The following is a 20648-nucleotide window of genomic DNA, read 5'->3' on the forward strand; positions in this document are numbered from 1 at the left end:
GGGTTGATGCCCCAAGAAAAAATTGAAACTTGGAGAAAGGCTGCATTCATGTGGTGTTGGAATGATCAGAAAAATTACTTTCCGACTTGAAAAACACACACGAAGGTCAGGAAAACAACACATGAATGCAAAATGACATTCTGCACCTCAGCAAAGCTCAGTTTATTTGTAGGCACCAGAATTAGAGGGGACAATAAAACATTAATGAGATAAGATAAGACTTTATTTATCTCCTGATGGGGAAATTCTTTTGCCTGCATGCAGCAAAGTGACACTAAGGGTTATCAATATCATTGATTCCAGCTAGGCGGGCCAGATTTACCCTGATGCCTCTCTCAGCAGCGGAATCACAATCTCAATTTCGGACTTGACCAGAACCTTCCCTTAGATCCATCCAGTGTGTGAATGTGTGAGTGAATGTGTGTGTGACTGGGTGAATGGGTCTGTGACTGTAAAGCGGTTTGTCCTTGTAGGAAGAGAGGCGCTATATAAGTATACACCATTTACCATTTACCATCCAGACGTGAACCTGGTGTATGGAGCCAAGGTGGCATCAGGACCAGATTGTAAATTTGAAAAATAGACGTTGGTTCATCACCTAGAAAAAGATGTTATCTGATAGTTGAAACATGTCCAGCTCTGCCCCACACATCACACTCCCACCTCCATGTGTGATTCTGTTTGAGTCCAGAGGGTTGTGGATGCTCTTCTTCCAAAAGGTTCCTCTTGTGTCTTATTAGAACAAAGGTTTTAAGGAGGATCCAGATGTGCCTTTGGGTTCAACTTTGCCATGAATCCATTTTTCTCCGACACTTTCTTTCTAACCGTTGGATCGTAAACTCTGACCTTCCGACGGCCACCCGAGGCTTGACCTTGACCCTTCAGCTTCTTTGATGAGTCCTGCATTTGATGACTAGGAGGTTGTATTCTGTCTTCTCCATGTGTGGATGATGGCTGCCACCAGTATTGTGAGAAATACTTCATGTCTTGGCAGCGTGAACATATTCTTGTTTTTGTTTTGGAAACTGAGTTTAAATCTCCTTTATTTTCTTGCAGAAAGGTTTCACAAGTTTCAGACAAAACAAACAAAGAACGAGAAGTTTCGTCTGAGATGAAGCCGTGCCGTTGTGGTGTTGATCCTTGGATTTTCTGTGGGTTTGTCATGAAAACCTTTCTTTATTTTGATGTTGTTTGCAGGAGTGTTTCCAGTTCATTCTGCCCGCTCTGCCCCACGCCGTGGACCTTCTGCGTGAGGCCAACGTCAGGATCAAATCCACGCATGCCGCCTTGGAGCAGCTGCCCTCCCCGTCCTCCCTGATGGCCAACACTCACGCCAACGCCCATGCTCACACACACACCATGGAGCGTGGCACCCAGTGCGAGGACGAGGACGAGGAGGAGGAGGAGGACAGGAGGAGAAGCAGACACGTGCACAATCACCACCATCACCAGCACGGCTCCTCCCACATCACCGCAGCCGCCATCGCTGCCAAGGTAACCAGAGCTGCCGCCGCCGCCGCCAGATAAACCGTATCACTGTGGGGAAGTGAGGTCATTGAGGCGAAGGGTGCTGCTCTACACTGGAGCCATGCTGGGGCTGTGCTGTCGGGCAGCAGAACAGAGATGACACTGAAAGATCTGAACCTTTGAACTTCCCCGACCCGATCAGCTCTGTCTGCAGGACGGTCAGAGTCCTCACCGCTGCAGCTCTGGCAGACTGAGGAGGACTTCACAGTGTTAAGCAATGTTCACACCGCTCTCAGCAACAGGCATTCCAGCAACCACTTTCAATGAAAAGTCCATTTTAATGGACGTAAATGCGAGTTTCAGGCTTACATGTTCAAAACTCACAAATTCGTGCATCGATACACATGTTTCTACAATTGTTTTGTGGCTCAACGTTGAACATGTGTGGCCGTTTGAACACTTGATGGATGTTAAACCAGGTTGAACTTTGACTAATCAGGAATGGATGGCGTCCCAGCATTTGCGGTTTGTGTCTGGACGGAAAATCTATGCTCCAAGTCTTTCATATATCGTAATAGAGCTGTGAAAGAAAACGCCTGGAGCTAACAAGATTTGCACCGGTTTGACATTTCACTCCAAGCCTCTTCCAACTGTAGGTGGTGGACATGCGTTAGTAAACAGTAGAGAAATCAAAAGAAGAAGAAGCCCCTCCCTGCTTGTGCAGTGTGAACCCCACGGGCTTAATGTGCGTTAAAAACGTGTCAGATGTGCATTCTTGGAATGTGCGTCACATGTCCGGTGTGAACATAGCATTAGGACCCAGAAACTGCAATTCAGCATCACACTCCACACTTTGGTCAGTTTCCTTACAAATCCTGAAGTTAAAACCTCAGATGTCAACGCTCTGAGACCCAGATAGACCTGTAGACCCTTTTCTTTTGACATAAATAAAAATAATGTTAAACATTAAAAGTTTTTTAAAAAACATGACACATTAGCAGAACTGCATCTTCTTTTTACTGATGGAAACGTGTCCCTCAGTAGAAGAAACCCTGGGATCCACACGTTGGAGAACCTGAACAGGATCCCCTTCATGAACTAGGATCCAGCCTGGCTCCCATTAAATCGGTTTGAGGTTACAGAGATCAGTCTTCTTCTGACACAGAAGTCCATCTGGAGGACAGTTCAGATGCATCAACAGACGACATGCCGATGATTAGAGCTTGTTTTGTGTGTTGGAACAGTTATGCTCCTGCAGCTGCTGCCTCTTTCTGCCTGTTGTCATTTCAAACTTGAGCCTTTTCTGATGAAGGGAAGTGAATTGTTAAATGTTCCAAATACGGTCGTCTGACTTCACATCATGTCATCTCATTCGTCTGTGTGTCTGTGTGTGTGTGTGTGTGTGCGTGCGTGCGTGCGCGTGTGGATGTGTGTCTCCATCAGACGAGCCATGCTGTGGTCATGGCGAAGGGAGCCCCATACCTGCCTGGAAACTCCCCCGCCCCCCCCGCTCATTTCACCTGTTCCTGCACGCATGAGCAGCCGGTGAGACGTCCTCCTGTCCCGTTTCAGCTTCATGTGGTGCCCAGAGGATTCTGCAGATTTTCTGTTTCAGAGCTGGAGTTCTAAAAGAACACTTGTGTCCTTCACTGGGCTGGGGGCGGGGCTTGGTGCTGCTAAGCTATTCAATGCTGGTAAACCTGATACATTTACCATGTGATCAGACGGAATGTGAGCTGCAGACCTGCAGACCTGCAGTCATGCAATCAAACTAACGTAATCAAACTTTCAATCGTTTTTTTTAACATTTCTATTCCAAAACCATTTTGATATGAAAACCTATTTTTACATACAGTGTTCCCTTATTTTGTTTTAAGATTGTAAAACTTCTCTTTACATACTTTATGCACTTTACTCAAACAGACATGAACATTTTTACACTTTTCTCTCAAAGTTCAAACCTCTGCAGAAAGGCCAGCCCGAAAAGTGATGGAAATTCATGTTGACCACATGTGATACGTGCAGCCAGGATGCACTCAGCTGCATTGCCCACATGTTTTTTTTAAGTGCGTCCAAGGTTTCATTTAGCTGTTGGCCGCACGTATTTAAAATGAAACTTAAAGTTAAGGTCCCTCTATCTGTCTCGATAGGTGTGTGAAAAGTCTTCTTCGCATTTGATCCATCCGAGGAACGGTGAGCCGGAGAAACAGGAATTATTTGGTGGTTTTATCCTAACCGCAACCGTAATCCGAACCTTAACCTTTCCTCTGGGTCTGTGCGACCAAGAAAAAAGTTTAAGGCTGACAACACGTATTTTGAAAACTAGTCGCTGTCTTGCAGAAAAATAAGTTCATTGCTATATAGGGCTGGGTTGATAAATTCGATTAATCGATCTGAATCAAAACCAAGCTTAAGAAATCAATAATCGGTCCATAAAAGTAGAGATCGATCTTTTATGCCCTTCCTTTTCCGGTGGACTAACGCATAACAGCAGTAAGTCCAAACCCCGCTAGCTTGATGCTAAGGTATAATGGAATTTCCCATAGGACGGCTAATGCTAACACTTGGTCAACATAAACATACATTGCTGACTAAATGAACAGCTTTATATACTCAACGGCGAGACTTTTCCAAACTCTTTTAAGGAAACCTTTTTTTAAGTAACCATTTGTGGTCTAAAGCAGCGCTTTCTCCATTTCCAGTCTTCTGGAATAAAGTGTAAAGCTATAGCGCAAGCTCCACCTAGTGGCCAAACTGAAATAACCCCTGTCCTTCTGTGTGATCCAGTACAGCAGAGAAGCACTTCAGCTCAGCAACATGTAAGCAAATGGAAACAAAGATCTGCTCGCAATCTAAGATTTATGTAGATTTGTCAAACCGGATACATTCTGCATAGGAATCACGACACCGAGGACATTGGTTGTCAGGGTCAACAGCCAATTAGTACGCAGAACACAGTGCACTGTAAAAAAAGTTGTTTTTTAAAGCAAAATTGCGCTGAAAAAAATCTGCAAAATGGCGAGAACACAAAAGGTGAACCGCAATATAGCGAGGGAGCGCTGAACTGATGACTCAAACACATTTTATTACACTTTTCTTTATAAGACTGTTTCTACCAAACATGTTCCTAAAATGCCCTTTGTAAGTTCAGGCAAGGCAGACCGGTTGCTCCATTACTGACTGGTGTCTTCCTCACAGATTGGATGGTCCATTACAGACTGGTTGCTCCGTAACTGGCTGCTCCCTTACAGACTGGTTGCTTCCTTACAGACTGGTTGCTCCGTAAATGGCTGCTCCCTTACAGACTGGTTGCTTCCTTACAGACTGGTTGCTCCGTAAATGGCTGCTCCCTTACAGACTGGTTGCTCCCAAACTGGCTGGTTGCTCCATTACAGACTGGTTGCTCCATTACAGACTGGTTGCTCCATTACAGACTGGTTGCTCCATTACTTACTGGTTGTTCCATTACAGACTGGTTGCTCCGTAACTGGCTGCTCCCTTACAGACTGGTTGCTTCCTTACAGACTGGTTGCTCCTTAACTGGCTGCTCCATTACAGACTGGTTGATCCCTTACAGACAGGTTGCTCCCAATCTGGCTGGTTGCTCCATTACAGACTGGTTGCTCCATTATTTACTGGTTGCTCCATTACTTACTGGTTGCTCAATTGCTGAGTGGTTGCTCCATTACTTACTAGTTGCTCCCTTAATGGTAAATGGTAAATGGCGTATACAGCCCTTTATACCTTCTAGCGAAGGCCCAAAGCGCTTTACAGTCACAGTCCCATTCACCCAGTCACACACACATTCACACACTGGTGGGCGCTTCGCTGCCAAACACAGGCGCCCGCCTACCACCAAAGGCAAGGTGGGGTTCAGTGTCTTGCCCAAGGACACCTTGCACATGGGCGTGCAATCCGGGAATCGAACCTGCAATCTTACGATCATGGGTCGACTGCCCTACCGCTGCACCACGGGCGCCCGTAACTTACTGACTGGTTGCTCCATTACAGTCTGGTTGCTCCATTACAGCCTGGTTGCTCCATTACAGTCTGGTTGCTCCATTACAGCCTGGTTGCTCCCTTACTGACTGGTTGCTCCATTACAGTCTGGTTGCTCCATTACAGCCTGGTTGCTCCATTACAGTCTGGTTGCTCCATTACAGCCTGGTTGCTCCCTTACTGACTGGTTGCTCCATAACTTCACAGAGCCCTCACATTATCAATCCCAGTTCAAATGTGCTTTACTCTTAATCAGAGATTTAGATCTGTTTTTCCTCTATCATTCTAAGACTGGATGAACTTTAACATCTATTGCGAGTAAAGCGGGTGTTCTTAAGTCCTGTTCCTAGAATGAGTGGGCTTGAAACCCCGGTTGATCTTCTCACCAAACCTGGTTTGGTTCTAGTTTGTGAATGTGCCACACACTGATGAACTCCTGAATCAAAGGGAGGTCAGTCTCAACCGATGAGGACCTGGTGGAGCGTTCAGAATTGTCTTTCCTGCTCCTCACGAGGTCAATGAAACCGACAGCATGTATTCACACGCTAACATCTACACAGCATCAGTGAAAAACATTTTCTTTCTCCTCATGGGGGGCCTTGCAAAAAATAATTGAGAAGCACTGCATTAAAGAGACCCGTCCCCAAAGTCCGGTTGGCTTGGCTGCTTTGATCTTTTCGTTATCCTGTGTGTTAATTGCATGTTTAGCAGGTCCATTTGGCGACAATCCACTGAACTGTGTTTTGGAACAGTGGGCCCCCCAGCCCCCATCTACACTATTTTCTATTAGTCTTCACTATTTTATTTATAATCTGATTATGAAGAAAGATTTATTTTGGAAAACTGCAGGATTCTCCGGTACACCCTGAATTCTTTATGTGCGTAATGCCGCTCGGTCTCGTGTTGAAAATCCATCTGGTACTTTCTTAAAGCGGCTTCACCAACTACTAATTTGAAACCCACAAGCTAGCAAAGTTGACAAAAGACAAACGTGTTTGGAAAGTTTCTATTGGCAGAAAAGATCTAGTGAGGAAATAAAAAGGACCTTTGACTTCAAAATAAAAGAGATCTCTATTTAACAGACAAAAACCGGGAGACTTTACTCCAAATAGGGATTTACTGTGACAGTTGTTCCCACACACTGTAATAATATTGCAAAATGTTCAGCAACCGGCTGTCTAATGTCACAAGGATACTGCTGATAAAGTTGTTCATGCCGTGTATTCAGGTTTGTTAATATATTTAGTCATTAGTGCTCTCGCCTCACAGCAAACAACCTTTAGTTCAAATCCTAGCCGGGCACTTTCTGTGTGGAGTTTGCATGTTCTCCTCATGCATGCATGGGTTTTCTCTGGGCAATTTGGTTTCTTCCCATAGTCCAATAATATGCTTCATAGGTTGATTGATTACTCTAAATGGCTCCCTTGGTGTGCGTTTGTGTGGCCCTGTGACAGACTGGCGACCTGTCCAGGGTGTACCCCGCCTTCGCCCAACAGTAGCCAGGTTTGGCTCTGGCAGCCCCGTGACCCTGAACGGAATACAGCGGGTTAGTAAAACAGAACCGGCCCATGGCCTGAAAAAGGTTGGGGAGCTCCTCAAATGTCAGAGCACTGCATGAAGCAAGTCCAGCAGACAAACCAACTAGGTTCTCAGATCAATCAGACCTGAGTACAGGTCAGTTTGGCTGATGATGGTGCAATCTGAAAAAAGACAAAAGTATGCATGTTAGGTTTATTGCGTGTTAATACAACCATTAGGGCTTCACAAGGTAGCACAGCCTCATAAATCTTCAACATCATTCATATTGATTTAGATGTGTGTAGTGTCTCCTGTACACAGACCATCTTTCACCTTCATCTTAATGTGTTCATTGCTTTTGTGTTGAAGGACATTGTCAGAATTGTGTGTCATCCTGCTTTGATGAGCAATAGTCGACAACAATTCAGACATTGTGTAACAGGAAAAGCATCTAAGGTTAACTAATGGATCACTCCTAAAGAAAGTTAAATGTTTTTTCACAGTACAATGTTTTCCATTCGATCATTTCAGCTAAAAATATTTCAATGTTGTGTTTTTCTGAGCACAAATGACACTTTCAAAACAGAACATGTCATCCATACATCTATTTTAGAAATGGCCATCCTCAATTGTTAGTCCAGTCCAATTGCAGACAGACTACAGTGAGGGTAGGTCATGGAAAAGGGTTTTGGTTGGTTGAATTGTTTTTTTGGTGTTTGTTTGGTTGGAACATTTTCATTGTACAGTCAAACTAGTCCTTTAATTTGATGTCCGATTGGATTTACTCTCACGAGAAGTTAAGAAGTGTGTTAGCCACATGTAAAAGAGGCTTTCTAAGCTCTAATCTTTTATTATTTTGATGTGCATTAAGTGAAATCGAGGTTTCATATTTAAAATCAGTTCATCTTACAATGACCAAAGACATTTATTGGCCTCGCACTGAGTGTGTGTGTGTGTGTGTGTGTGTGTGTGTGTGCGCGCCTGTAGATCCCGGACTCGATCATATCTCGTGGCGTTCAAGTGCTTCCTCGAGATTCTGCCTCGTTAAGCTCCACCCCTTCCGAGTCACCGCGGGCGACACAGGCAACCTCCCGTCTTTCCACCGCTTCATGCCCGACACCCAAGGTACACACAAACCCGAGCAGAGGAGAGTGGAAGCCGTGAGAGCGAATGTAGATAAACTGTAACATTTCCTGTGTTGCTTTGTGGCGTCCATAAAGGAAGCAGCCGAAAGGAGTGGAAAAATGAATATGCGTCTCGTTTTTATAGTTTCATTTTTTTTTTTTTAAACTTCCGTTGAGGCTAGTTTGGTTCCAAGCAGAAACGTGAAACTCTCCATCAAATCTCCATTCGGCTGTGGAGTATTTACTCCAGGAATGACAGTTCCCCCAAACACCACAGGCAATCTCCCACCGTTAAAGGCATAAGAGCTGTGAGCTGCTGGGAGCTGAATGGGACTTTGAGTTTCACAAAGCTGACACAACAATCTTCAGTTGTGGTACATTCACAAAAGTAATTGTTGCAATTATTGCACATCAAGAGATTGCAATGACAGCAGTGAGAAAACAGTTTTGTCAACTTTCTAAATCGATTTTATTTCTTTTTAGTATTGATCCTTTCAATACTGATTGATTTTATTCTTTTCTTTTCTCTGCGTGATTGTATGACAACCTTTATTTAAAAAAAAACAAAAAACCTGTAGTAGTTTACATGGTCTCTTGAAAATCTGATAACTGTGAGTGTAGTTGAACATTTGGTGTCCATCCAAGTGTAGTGATTCCTCTACTACAGCTGTTGAACGTCTGTTTGTGTTGTCAGAAATGATTCCATTGATTGACAGATGTGCACATTGTTCTGTCTGCATCCAGTACAACGCTAACCCTTTTTTCTGCCTGAAAAGGTCCAGTCTCGCTGTGGCAGCAATGAGAACATCCTGAGAGCCAGTAAGTTCTGAACTCATGGACATCTGTGAAACGTGGCTTTGTGTTGCTTTTGTTTGTCTAAGATTGTTACCCTTGATTGTGTGTGTGTCTTTGTGTAGGTCACAGTGCTGTTGACATCAGTAAAGTGGCTCGTCGTCATCGCATGTCTCCGTTCCCGCTGACGTCAATGGACAAAGCCTTCATCACTGTTCTAGAGATGACTCCTATTCTGGGAATCGAAGTCATTAACTACAGAGGTGAGTCTTCAGAGCTTTGTGTGTGTGTGTGTGTGTGTGTGTGTGGGTGTGTGTGTGTGTGTGTTTAATGATGAGTCCAAATCATTACTCTTCCAGAGGCAGTAGTAGATCTTTCTGCTGACCTGGTTGGATGTTTTGGTTGAGGTGTGTTAACTTACTGACTGGAATGAAGCAGATGCTTTGATTCTGGGATGGTTCCCCCCCGTGTGACTGGAACCAGTGTCCCCCCCACAGTGAAGAACACAAGCATTTGATTACTTAGAAATCCATACATTACAATAATGATACTCTAGTAGACCACAGTTTGAGATACAAGACGTACTTCAGTCGCAGCAGAGTCAAACGTGCACACAGATAGGACAACACTGTGATGTGTGATGCTCTGGACACTCTGGATTTTACTGCATGAAAGCAGTGGTTGCCTTGGAAAGGCCTCTAGATCTCACACCCTCATTATTTGAGAGTTTTATTTACACATTTACAAAACTGTAATGTGGAGACGTCTGTGTGTGATAATCCTATGGTTGAACAGCTGCTGTTTTCCGATAAGGGACCTGGGATGACTCTGTTTTCACGCTCAAAAATCTGAGGAAATCAGATTAAGATCAGACATGTGACGTGCATGGAAACAGACCGATGCTTTGATTCTGAACAGTTAAGATGCTGAAAACGCCGTTCCATTTGGTTGCAGTTTAAAATGTCGCAGGAGTGGTCGACGACTTCTAAAACGCAGACGTGTTTAGTTTATGCTTTAGGTGAAAAACAGTTGAAGACCCCCTCTAATGAAAATGCTGTTTTTGGGGTTTTCAACAGGTTCTTGTGTCATTTTTCACATATGCAAAGAAAATCAAGCTCAAAATTACTTTCTTGAGTCCTTTTTTTTTTTTTGTTCAAATCATTTTGAATGATTTGCGACACAAAAAATACACTGGGTGGTGCCACAAGCTCCCTGCTCTGTTCCATTCTGATGCATCCACCTGCAGACAAATCGATCCATGAACGTCTCTGTTCTCCTCGGCTGAGCTGGAATCTGGATCTAAACTGTACGGCTGGATAGCTCCAGCACTGCTCGCCATTTTTGTTGCACCAATAATGTTAGGTTGGGGGTGTAAGGGGCTGTGGGAGAGCATGTGAACAGAGAGCTCTCAGCAACGGGAAGTGGGTCTTTGTACATGCAAGGAAATGGAGACTTGCTTACACATGCTAAAAAAAGCAGAACAGCTGGAGCAGATAGACTTTCTGCAGCTGCTGCAGCTGCAGTCAGAGGAGCGCTGATGAAGACCATTGTGTGTGTTTGCAGATGGTTTGGGTCGGGTGCTTGCTCAGGACATCTACGCCAAAGACAACCTCCCTCCCTTCCCCGCCTCGGTGAAGGATGGCTACGCCGTGCGCGGTGAGTGCTGCTGCAGCAAACATCTGCATGTGTTTCTGCATCGCCTTCACGTTCGGACCTGCCGAGCAGCGGAAGCCGGGAACCTTCCTCTGACTGTCACGGTTGTGTTTGTGGCTGACCTGCAGCTGCCGACGGCCCAGGAGACCGCTTCATCATGGGGGAGTCGCAGGCCGGACAACAGGTCAGCTCCTGCACAGAAGACGCCCACAGTTATTATGGAATGTAGCTGAAGTGATGACGCCACAAAACGATCCTCCCCAGATTGGTTCAACTTTTTAACATCTTAACATAATTTTGGTTTCAATAAGAACTTCTCTACTCTCAAGTTAGGGTTATTGTCGTTTTACGTGAGCGCTTCTCCTCTGTGGTCTGAATTTTAAGAAGAAACACCACTTTCATCAGTTTGATGTTTGTTACCCTTCATATTAAGACAATAATAAAGACCGGCCCAAATAACAAACCTTGACCGCGTCAATAGCGGGCGTTTCCACCGTTTGCTGCATTGACAGCTTGACAGCAACGTCTCCTGCTCCTCAGCAGACTCATGATGTTGCTCTGAAGCAAAGCGTTCCAGTCTTCCCCAAGTGATACACAGAGTTCTACCAGGTCACTCTGGGTGGGGTCAGCTGGTCCCAGACGTGCTGTATGGGGTTCAGGTCAGAGGTCATTGCTGGGCGTACCATATGAGGATCTCCCACTTCCTGAAGGCCAGCTGCAATTCTGGCACCATGTGGTGGAGCATCATCATCACCCATGAACAGAAAGTTGGGGGTGTTCTGGTGGAATTATGTATCTGAAGTACAGTGGGGCAAAAAAGTATTTAGTCAGCCACAATTGTGGAAGTTCTACCACTTAAAATGTTGAGAGAGGGCTGTAATTTTCATCATAGATAAACCTCAACTATTTTTTTACAGAATGTATTTGTAAATTAAAACCCTCCCACAAAAAGCCCATAAAAGACACAGAAACTTCACAAAGTTCTGCCTCATAGCAGCATTCATTTTCAGTGTTTTCATTTGTTTTAGGCAAAAATGTTCTATGAATGTAAAATCTGCTTCATGAAGACTCCGATCTTTTAGTTTGAATTCCACTGAAGCCGTTTTGAAAGCTGTTTTATTGTAATTCTTTTGTGGCTCCAGTGGAGCTGGAATGTTTGAGGTTTTTTGATGTGGGCGTGTGTCTCTGTGTGTTCATGCGCAGCCCACACACACTGTGATGCCGGGTCAGGTGATGAGGGTGACGACCGGCGCTCCCATCCCCTGTGGAGCCGATGCTGTGGTTCAGGTTGAAGACACGGAGCTTCTGAGGGAGTCTGAGGATGTAAGGACCTCCTCTCTTAGCTTGTCCTTGTGTTGCTGTGGAGGCGTGCGCCTCGCTGACTGCCCGTTTGCCTGTTTCAGGGCACAGAGGAGCTGGAGGTGAGGATTATGGTCCAAGTGCGGCCCGGACAAGATATCAGGTGAAGTGGAAAGGAACAGAAGTCAAAGTGTGTCAGAACATCAGGAGGTGATAGTGTAGCTGGAATTTGGAGCAGACAAAAACTTCCTGTCTTCTCTTTTCTGCCTCCTTTCTGCTTCCTTCTAATTCCTCTCTGAATCCTTCATGCCTCCTTCCTGCCTTCTTCTGCCTCGTCTCTTCTCTTTTCTGCCTCCTTCTACCTCCTTTCTTCTCCTTTTTGTCTCCTTTCTGCTTCCTTCTACCTCCTCTCTGCCTGCTTTCTGCCTCCTTTCGGTCTTCTTCTGCCTGCTCTCTTTCCCTTTCTGCTTCTTTCTCCCTCCTTTATCCCACCTACTGCCTGCTCTCTTTTCTTTCCTGCCTTCTTCTGCCTCGTCTCTTCTCTTTTCAGCCTCCTTCTACCTCCTTTTTTCTCCTTTTTGTCTCCTTTCTGCTTCCTTCTACCTCCTCTCTGCCTGCATTCTGCCTCCTGCCTCCTTTCAGTCTTTTTCTGCCTCCTCTCTATTCTCCTTTCTGTTTCCTATTTCCTCCTATCACATTCTCTTTGTTAAACTTTCACGACAGAAGTTTTTTATAGAAAATTCTTGGATTTGTCAAAATATTTTCCTTTTGTGACGGACCAAGACGTTCTGGATCTCCGACTCTGGTGGTGATGTGGATTGCATAACCTTGAAAGAAAATCTGAATAGAAGTGTGCTCTTGTGTGTGTGTGTGTGTGTGTGTGTGTGTGTGTGCATGCAGGCCGATTGGACACGACATCCGGCGGGGCGAGTGTGTTCTGGCTAAAGGCACTCATATGGGCCCGTCTGAGATCGGCCTGCTGGCCACAGTGGGCGTGACCGAGGTCAGCGTGCACAAGTTCCCCGTGGTGGCGGTGATGTCCACCGGAAACGAGGTACTCTGGCGGACACAAAACCCCCTCAGTTCTGCTTCCCAGTCAGAATAAAGACGTCCTGTTCTCCTCGTAGCTCCTGAACCCAGAGGACGACCTCCACCCAGGAAAGATCCGGGACTCCAACCGCTCCACTCTGCTCGCCACCATCCAGGAGCACGGATATCCCACCATTAACCTCGGCATTGTGGGAGACAAGTGAGACCATTTCCGCCTCACACCAAACTGTCACGTTACCGCAGAGAGTAGGCTAAGATAAAAGCTCGTTCCACCTGTAAAAGGCTTACTATTACATAAATATGTAAAATCATTTGTTTAACCCCATAAATGAAAATGGCGATCCTCAGATCAAAGTAAAATCCTTGACCTTGAGTCTGGAAGAAGAGAAGACTTGAGATACGTTCCCACCAAGCCTCTTCCGACTGTAGGCGGCGGACATGCACTAGTTAGTTGATAGAAGAAGCCCCTCCCTGCTTGTGCAGTGTGAACACCGTGTGCTAAATGAGCGTCACATGGCCAGTGTGTACGGGCTGCTGGTCGTCCACTGAGAAGTTTTTTTTTGTTTTAAATAACTTTGTTTGATGAACATTTTACATATTAACAGAAATACAGAGTGTATAATGAGATGTCGCAGCAAGGACAGTGCTGAGTAAAAAAAACACTCGAATGCCCCACCCACCCCCTTCAACAGCCCCCAAGAGGCCAGGACAGACAAGTTTCCGGTCTTTGTTTGTTTGTGGATCCATGGTTGCTTCTGAATTCCTTCCCTACTCACTACATAGTGCACTATGTGGTGCGTTTGCCATTTTGCAGTCCTGTCCGAATCTACAATTCCAAAATCAAGTGCCCTAGAAATTTCCCAGAAGTCTCTGCGAAAAACCAGTGTGCATCGATGCTCACTAGATTGTCGAATATAGACCACAATGCAGTGCGTCAGGACATTTTTTGCTCAAAAAAATGTATTTAAATGTATTTGTTTAATATACCATTAAAGTATTTATCTTCAGAGCACAGTGGACTCAGAAATGATCGCGGCAAAACGCTCAGATTAATTAGATTCTAACTTTGTGAAATTGACGATGTCATATCCGCCATTTAAAAAAATAAATAAAGTAGTGAGCATTCTGTCCAAATTGCTTTTAAAATCCAGGGCACTATATCGTTTTTTAGACGTTAGGGGTTAGGTTGGGAACCCTAACGCCAGTTCATTTCCTTTAAAAAAAAACAAAAAAACGTCAGTGTTTGTAACATGTTTAGTTAGGGTGGGAATTCGGACATAGCTTATGTCTTCTTCTGGTCCACTGATTTTGATCAGGTCAAAGGTCAGAGAGGTTTTGGTGCTCTTGCTGTGGCCTCAGATGAATTTGCTGCTGTTATTTTTGTTTCCTGGTTTGTCAGAAGTGATTTTTCTGAGAAAATAAGTTTTAGGCTTTTATTAGCTGTGAATTAAAATGATTGGAATCCTACAAACTGCTGAGTGGTTTGTAGTTTGCATCGATTACAAAACATCTGGAGATGTTTGACCACAGATGTGAATGAGGCTCAGAGGAGCTCCTTGTGGAGAACCACTGATCAGCTGAGGTTCTCACCAACAGCATGTCTTGGTTCCCCACAGCCCTGACGACCTGCTGTCGGCTCTCCACGAGGGGATCAGCCGTGCTGACGTCATCATCACCTCAGGGGGCGTGTCCATGGGAGAAAAGGTAGATGCGCCCCATTGATCTTTCATGCGGTTGGGTAGATCATTTGGGTGGAGCCGTGACTCTGCAGCATGAACCTTAATCTGTGCGCTCATCAGGACTACCTGAAGCAGGTGTTGGACATTGACCTCCATGCTCAGATCCACTTTGGACGAGTCTTCATGAAGCCCGGGTGAGTTCCGGGAGAAGATCTGGTCTTCTGCCCGTCCCAACTCCAACATTCAGATGTTTCCTGGTCAGGAGAGTTCTGAAGGTTCTGAGGACAGTCTGTTGGGCTGGACTAGTCCAAAGTCTGAGGTCTGAGTTTGATCTTTCTGACTGCGTCTCTGCTCCAGGCTCCCCACCACCTTCTCCACTGTGGACATCGATGGAACCCGGAAGCTCATCTTTGCTCTTCCAGGTGCGCCGCCGCCGCCCATCCTGCTCAGTAAAACCCTCATGGATGTTCTTGTGGGGAGGGTTTGTGTGTGTCAGTCAGATGAGATAGAGAGAATGTAGCAGGTCATCAGCGTGAACACCGAGGCCCTCCTTCAGTCAGTCGGGTTCCTCGGCACACGGACCATTCACATAACCTTTCATGAATAAAGCTGAAAGAGATGGTCATCAGAAATCTGCCTGGCACTGACCTACAGGGATTTCATCGTCTTTTGTTTTGCTTGGTTTCCTCATTGCTCTGCAGCAAGAATTGAAGTATTTTTGTTCTGACGGGTTGCCACACACCACAGCTGTCTGTTCTCCAGCAGTGGGGATGCACTCTGGGTTTGGGCTGAAGTGGGTCGCCATGGAGATAAATCTGAACTGTGTGGACTCGTTTCAGGAAACCCGGTGTCAGCAGTGGTGACGTGTAACCTGTTCGTGATTCCTGCCCTGAGGAAAATGCAAGGCATTCTGGACCCACGGCCCACCATTATAAAAGCTAGAGTAAGACGCACAAACACCCCTTCCTCTCTTTTACACACTCACCCTCATGCACACACAGAGACGGCTCTCTACATAATCACAAATGAACAAAACTCTATACGTTTTTTAAACCTCCGATTCCTTCAAATCTCCAAGCAGCTTCCACAGTCGGTCTTTGTTGATATCGGTCTGCTTCTCAGCGGTTTCTGTGTTTGCGCCTCTGTTCTTCATCAGCACTCAGAGCGACTGCAGAACTAAAACCTGTTCTTGGTGTTTAGCTCTCCTGTGACGTGAAGCTGGACCCCAGACCCGAGTACCACCGCTGCATTTTGACCTGGCACCATCAGGAACCTCTGCCCTGGGCCCAAAGCACAGGTACACATGTCCTCACAAAAACACCATCCCGTTTTAATGATCTATACTGGACTTCTGTTAATGATGAAGACATTACTGACACAAAGACCTAAAAACAGCTGCTGTGCTGGGTTTGAGATCCTGGTGGTAACTCCTTCTGACCACAAGGGGGCAGTCACCCGTCCCTAACAGAGTTTGGTCACCTCTCTTTCAGTTTCCTCTCTGTGGAAGAGTGCTGGCAGTGCTGAAATCAGAAATGTTAAAACTTCCTGAAGATTCAAGGATTTGGCATGTTATCTGGAACACGTTTCTGTTTTTCTGGGTCCAATTTAGCCTGAACCTTACTGAAAACAGAACCTTAAGAAAGACACAACTTTTGTTTCGTGTAAAGACCCACACCAATTAAAATGGTGTTTTTTGGTGTTAACATGTCTTTGTAGCATTTATCAGAAGGTGTAAGACATATATAAAGAAAATTAAGATTAAAACTACATATCTAAGAATTTCTTTATCCAAATCATTGTGAATCAGAATAACAAAAATGCTGTTTGAAAAAGGCCTCCTTTGGGATGTCACAAATATGCTGACAGGCCACAAGCTGCCTGCTCCATTCTGATGGATCCGCCTGCAGACAAATAGATCCATGAATGTTTTTGTTTTCCTCGTCTGAACTGGATTCTAGGGGAAGAGCAAAGCAAGCAAAGGGATGATAAGAGGGTTATTGGCGCCAGCGGTCCTGCCTCCAACTCAGAGGCGAATTTCTGAGGAATTCTTTCTGCTCTGCAGAAACTATGTTCTGGAAAACAACAGTTTTTTTGTTTATTCTTTAAGCATACTGGTAATTTAAAGAGCTTTTTTAAAATAAATCAAAAGATGAACGGAGTGGGACTTGAATTGAGCCATCAGCCAATAGATACCTGTGGCAGTAGCTGCAGCCTTAACCAATTCCCAGAACGGCAGGACTCACTCGACAGACTGACCTTGCCTGACCTTCTCTCAGCTGCACAAACTAAAAGGTAAAATGATGAAGAAGCTGCTGCTTTGAGCTGATCACCTCCAACCCAGCAGTTCTTCCTTATCAACCATCTGTTCTCCTGATCAAGGAAAGGGCAAGAAAACACAAACTGCTGAGTCATAAAAATCCGCTCAGCCCTGTTCTACACAGATTTGTATAGAATGAAACAATGTTGAACTGTGGATATATCCCTTGTGCTATCTTGTGGAGTCTAGACCAGTGTTTTTCAACCAGTGTGCCGTGGGAAATTGCCCTCATTAACTGATCTAAAAACATTTCCCCTCTCCAGGATATCAGCTCTGTGTTCATCCAAACAGGCCCTGATAAAACACTGAGTAGTTAGAATATAAAAGATTGTAAAATACTTTTTTCTTTGTGTTTATTTGATTCTATTAAAGACACTTTGATAAGAATGACGGTACCGCGATTTAGCCGTAGCTTCAGCCGTTTTTCTGAAAAGCCCGCCCCTTTAACTGTCTCCATCAATCATTCTTGGGGGGCTCAATCATATGTCATCAGTCTGACCAATCACAAGTGGTTAAAGTCTTCACTTCCTTGTCCCGATTTTGCTCATAAAGTCTCTCAGTTCCAACAAAAATACCAGCTAAAGCTCGTCTTTAGCGGTGTAGCTTTCCACAGAATCCGGTGTCAGACCGTGGAACAAGTGAACAAAACAATGAAGCTCAGAAATGCGATCTCCGGCTGTTTGCACTACATCTCCCATGATGCATTGGGTTAAAGTGACAGCGTCTCAGCGCACAATGAGCCGTCCTTGTTAAACGTTTTGAAACCACAACGAACACACATCAAACAGTTTTTAAATCGTCTAACTTAACTTTTATTACATCAAAAAACAGCTGCAGCTTCCAGCTTTTTCTGCCACAATTATCACAAAAATGCCTGTGAGATTGTTGAGGGACTGTAGATCAATACAGACTATGATCTTCTCCTTTTTTTGAATTTTTGGATGCTGGTGTGCCGCAGGATTTTTTTCAAGGTTAAAGTGTGCCGTGGCTCAGAAAAGGTTGAAAAACTGTGGTCTAGATGATCCCACTTGGGAGTTGGGTCATCTAGACCCACTAGACAGTGCTCTGAACCTTTTTTCTTCAATGATTTGTGATCTTCACTGGTGTCCATGGATTACATGATATCTTTCCACCTTTATCCACCTTTGTCATGGTAGGGAGAACACGTCAATGTGAGGGTGGGGTCATCTGGACCCCACAAGATATAGCACAAGAGATGTTATTATTATATTTTCTTTTTGTATTCATGTAGGAAGAAAAAAATAAAAAACAGACTCTGGGACTCGTCTGAGTGTTGGATGAATGCTGAAACTGATGTGCAGCGGGCGACCGTAGAGCCCGGATGACCGTAGAGCCCGGATGACCGTAGAGCCCGGATGACCGTAGAGCCCGGATGACCGTATAGCGCGGATGACCGTAGAGCCCGGATGACCGTAGAGCCCGGATGACCGTAGAGCCCGGATGACCGTATAGCGCGGATGACCGTAGAGCGCGGATGACCGTAGAGCCCGGATGACCGTAGAGCGCGGATGACCGTAGAGCGCGGATGACCGTAGAGCCCGGATGACCGTAGAGCCCGGATGACCGTAGAGCGCGGATGACCGTAGAGCGCGGATGACCGTAGAGCCCGGATGACCGTATAGCGTGGATGACCGTAGAGCCCTGATGACCGTAGAGCGTGGATGACCGTAGAGCCCGGATGACCGTAGAGCGCGGATGACCGTAGAGCCCGGATGACCGTAGAGCGCGGATGACCGTAGAGCGCGGATGACCGTAGAGCCCGGATGACCGTATAGCGTGGATGACCGTAGAGCCCTGATGACCGTAGAGCGCGGATGACCGTAGAGCGCGGATGACCGTAGAGCCCGGATGACCGTAGAGCCCGGATGACCGTAGAGCGCGGATGACCGTAGAGCCCGGATGACCGTAGAGCCCGGATGACCGTAGAGCGCGGATGACCGTAGAGCCCGGATGACCGTAGAGCGCGGATGACCGTATAGCGTGGATGACCGTAGAGCCCTGATGACCGTAGAGCCCGGATGACCGTAGAGCGCGGATGACCGTAGAGCCCGGATGACCGTAGAGCCCGGATGACCGTAGAGCGCGGGCTAATCTCAACCGTTCTGGTTGGGATTCGGGCGAACAGATGCACCAAGGCAACAGGATCAGTCCGCAAACTCACTGAAACGTTAAGAAGTCTCTGTCTCTGCAGGCAACCAGGTGTCCAGCAGGCTGATGTCGATGCGCAGCGCCAACGGCCTGCTGATGCTGCCCCCCAAGACGGAGCAGTACGTGGAGCTGCGCAAAGGGGAGGTGGTGGACGTGATGGTCATCGGGCGGCTATGATGCAGGTGGGAGGGGCTACGCGCCCGAGTGCACGCGCCCAGCTTTCTTCTCAACGCTAACGCACGCCAATGTGTCTGTCTCCGCAGACTCACAGGTCATTTGCTACCGGTTGCCACGGCAGCCCCTGAACATCCTGATGGGACGAGATATGGGTGGGGGCAGGAAGTGATGCATGTCTATCTGGTTGCCATTAGCTGTGATGTCATATGCAACAGCCAATCGGAGCCAGCGCAGGCCGAGTCCTCTCTGCTTTGAGCAGATCACTGTATTTCAATGAAGAAAAAATAGAGAAAATATGAGATTTATTCTGTAATATTATTATTATTATTATCCTAATGATGATTATCAATATTCTAAGTTATTCTATTTATTATTAATATCATTCTGGTTCTGATGGTAGTACTCATGCCCCTTTCTCCTCTTCAGTTTGTGCGATTTTCTCTGGTAGGTATAAAAGTATTTTCCCTTCCTCCACTCCTTTTTTCTCCTCTTTCTCCTCCCGCACCTCTGGCATTTTCTATCAGACATAGAAAAAAAGAAATGAAACGTTTCACTGTAGTGGTACCGAGTAGAATTTTTTTTTTTTTGTGGAAAAAAAAATTCAAGGATTGTTTGTATATTTTTACTATTATCAGTCCAGTTTCCTCTGCAGAAAAACCAATCGTCCAGAGAGACACAAACTCTCAGTGAAAGCCATGAAACTCCTCCGGCTGGAGCAGCGGGAGGCGGGGCTGCGTCCCGCCGTCTCGCTGCCGGTGGGGGCGGGGTTTCTGGTCTGACAGTGCGGCCGAAATGGAACGCCGCCTTTTTGTCTGCTGTGATTGGGTGTCGTGTCAGAGATGGCGGCGCCACTGTGACGCCTTGTTCATGTTCCACGTGCCAAGTTACTTCTCCAAATTGAAGCTTTTTCTGGTTGACCTTTTCTAGGATCAGACTGGCTTTGGTCTACGTTTTCTCACTGCAATGAAATCCCATGAAGCTGGATCGTCTCGCAGCTCTGTCCGACGTTGGCCTTTAGTTCCTAAACCGACCTCTGGTGCTTTTTGAAAGATTCCAGCACAAGTCATCCCCTCCTGATCTTTCCTAATGTCTTTTGAATTGTTGGAATTGGTTCTTATCACAGGCAAAAGTGAAACCCTTCATGTCTAATGAGGCCAAGCCACCATTCCAGACTCCTGTTAGGCCACAGAGATGTGATCATTTAGAATAAATATGAACACAGCAGCTCCAAGAAACCGCTTCAGTTTACAAATAGAAGTAACAAAAGTCAGATTTTATAGTTTATCAATTCTGAAAAGATTCAGGATATGTTTGTCATGTCAACACAGGGATAAAACTGAATGTGTGTCTCTGGCCAGCCAAAAGAGAAACTGTGTTTGAGACGGAACAAAAGCTACAAATTCA

The 20648-nt window shown here is 45.7% G+C and overlaps 1 protein-coding gene across 4 annotated transcripts in view; it reads left to right on the forward strand.

Moving 5' to 3' along the window:
* The window catches only part of LOC101156053 (gephyrin-like), a 34080-nt gene extending 14362 nt beyond the window's left edge, over nt 1-19718 (forward strand). The window contains exons 7-24 of one of the 4 annotated variants that reach the window (XM_023951518.1): nt 1198-1494; nt 2911-3012; nt 7972-8109; nt 8885-8927; nt 9026-9163; nt 10464-10556; nt 10682-10737; nt 11757-11876; nt 11957-12015; nt 12753-12906; nt 12980-13101; nt 14519-14606; nt 14702-14775; nt 14939-15003; nt 15421-15524; nt 15782-15878; nt 19111-19249; nt 19331-19718. In XM_023951518.1, coding sequence (XP_023807286.1) covers nt 1198-1494; nt 2911-3012; nt 7972-8109; nt 8885-8927; nt 9026-9163; nt 10464-10556; nt 10682-10737; nt 11757-11876; nt 11957-12015; nt 12753-12906; nt 12980-13101; nt 14519-14606; nt 14702-14775; nt 14939-15003; nt 15421-15524; nt 15782-15878; nt 19111-19244 — 1884 coding nt within the window. In that variant the 3' untranslated portion in view covers nt 19245-19249; nt 19331-19718. The remainder of the gene's footprint in view (nt 1-1197; nt 1495-2910; nt 3013-7971; nt 8110-8884; nt 8928-9025; nt 9164-10463; nt 10557-10681; nt 10738-11756; nt 11877-11956; nt 12016-12752; nt 12907-12979; nt 13102-14518; nt 14607-14701; nt 14776-14938; nt 15004-15420; nt 15525-15781; nt 15879-19110; nt 19250-19330) is intronic. The other 3 variants (XM_023951521.1, XM_023951519.1, XM_023951522.1) reach the window with 3 other exon arrangements.
* Nucleotides 19719-20648: the final 930 nt, after the last annotated feature.

The sequence above is a fragment of the Oryzias latipes genome, chromosome 22, assembly GCF_002234675.1.
Source record: "Oryzias latipes chromosome 22, ASM223467v1".
Classification (NCBI taxonomy): domain Eukaryota; kingdom Metazoa; phylum Chordata; class Actinopteri; order Beloniformes; family Adrianichthyidae; genus Oryzias; species Oryzias latipes.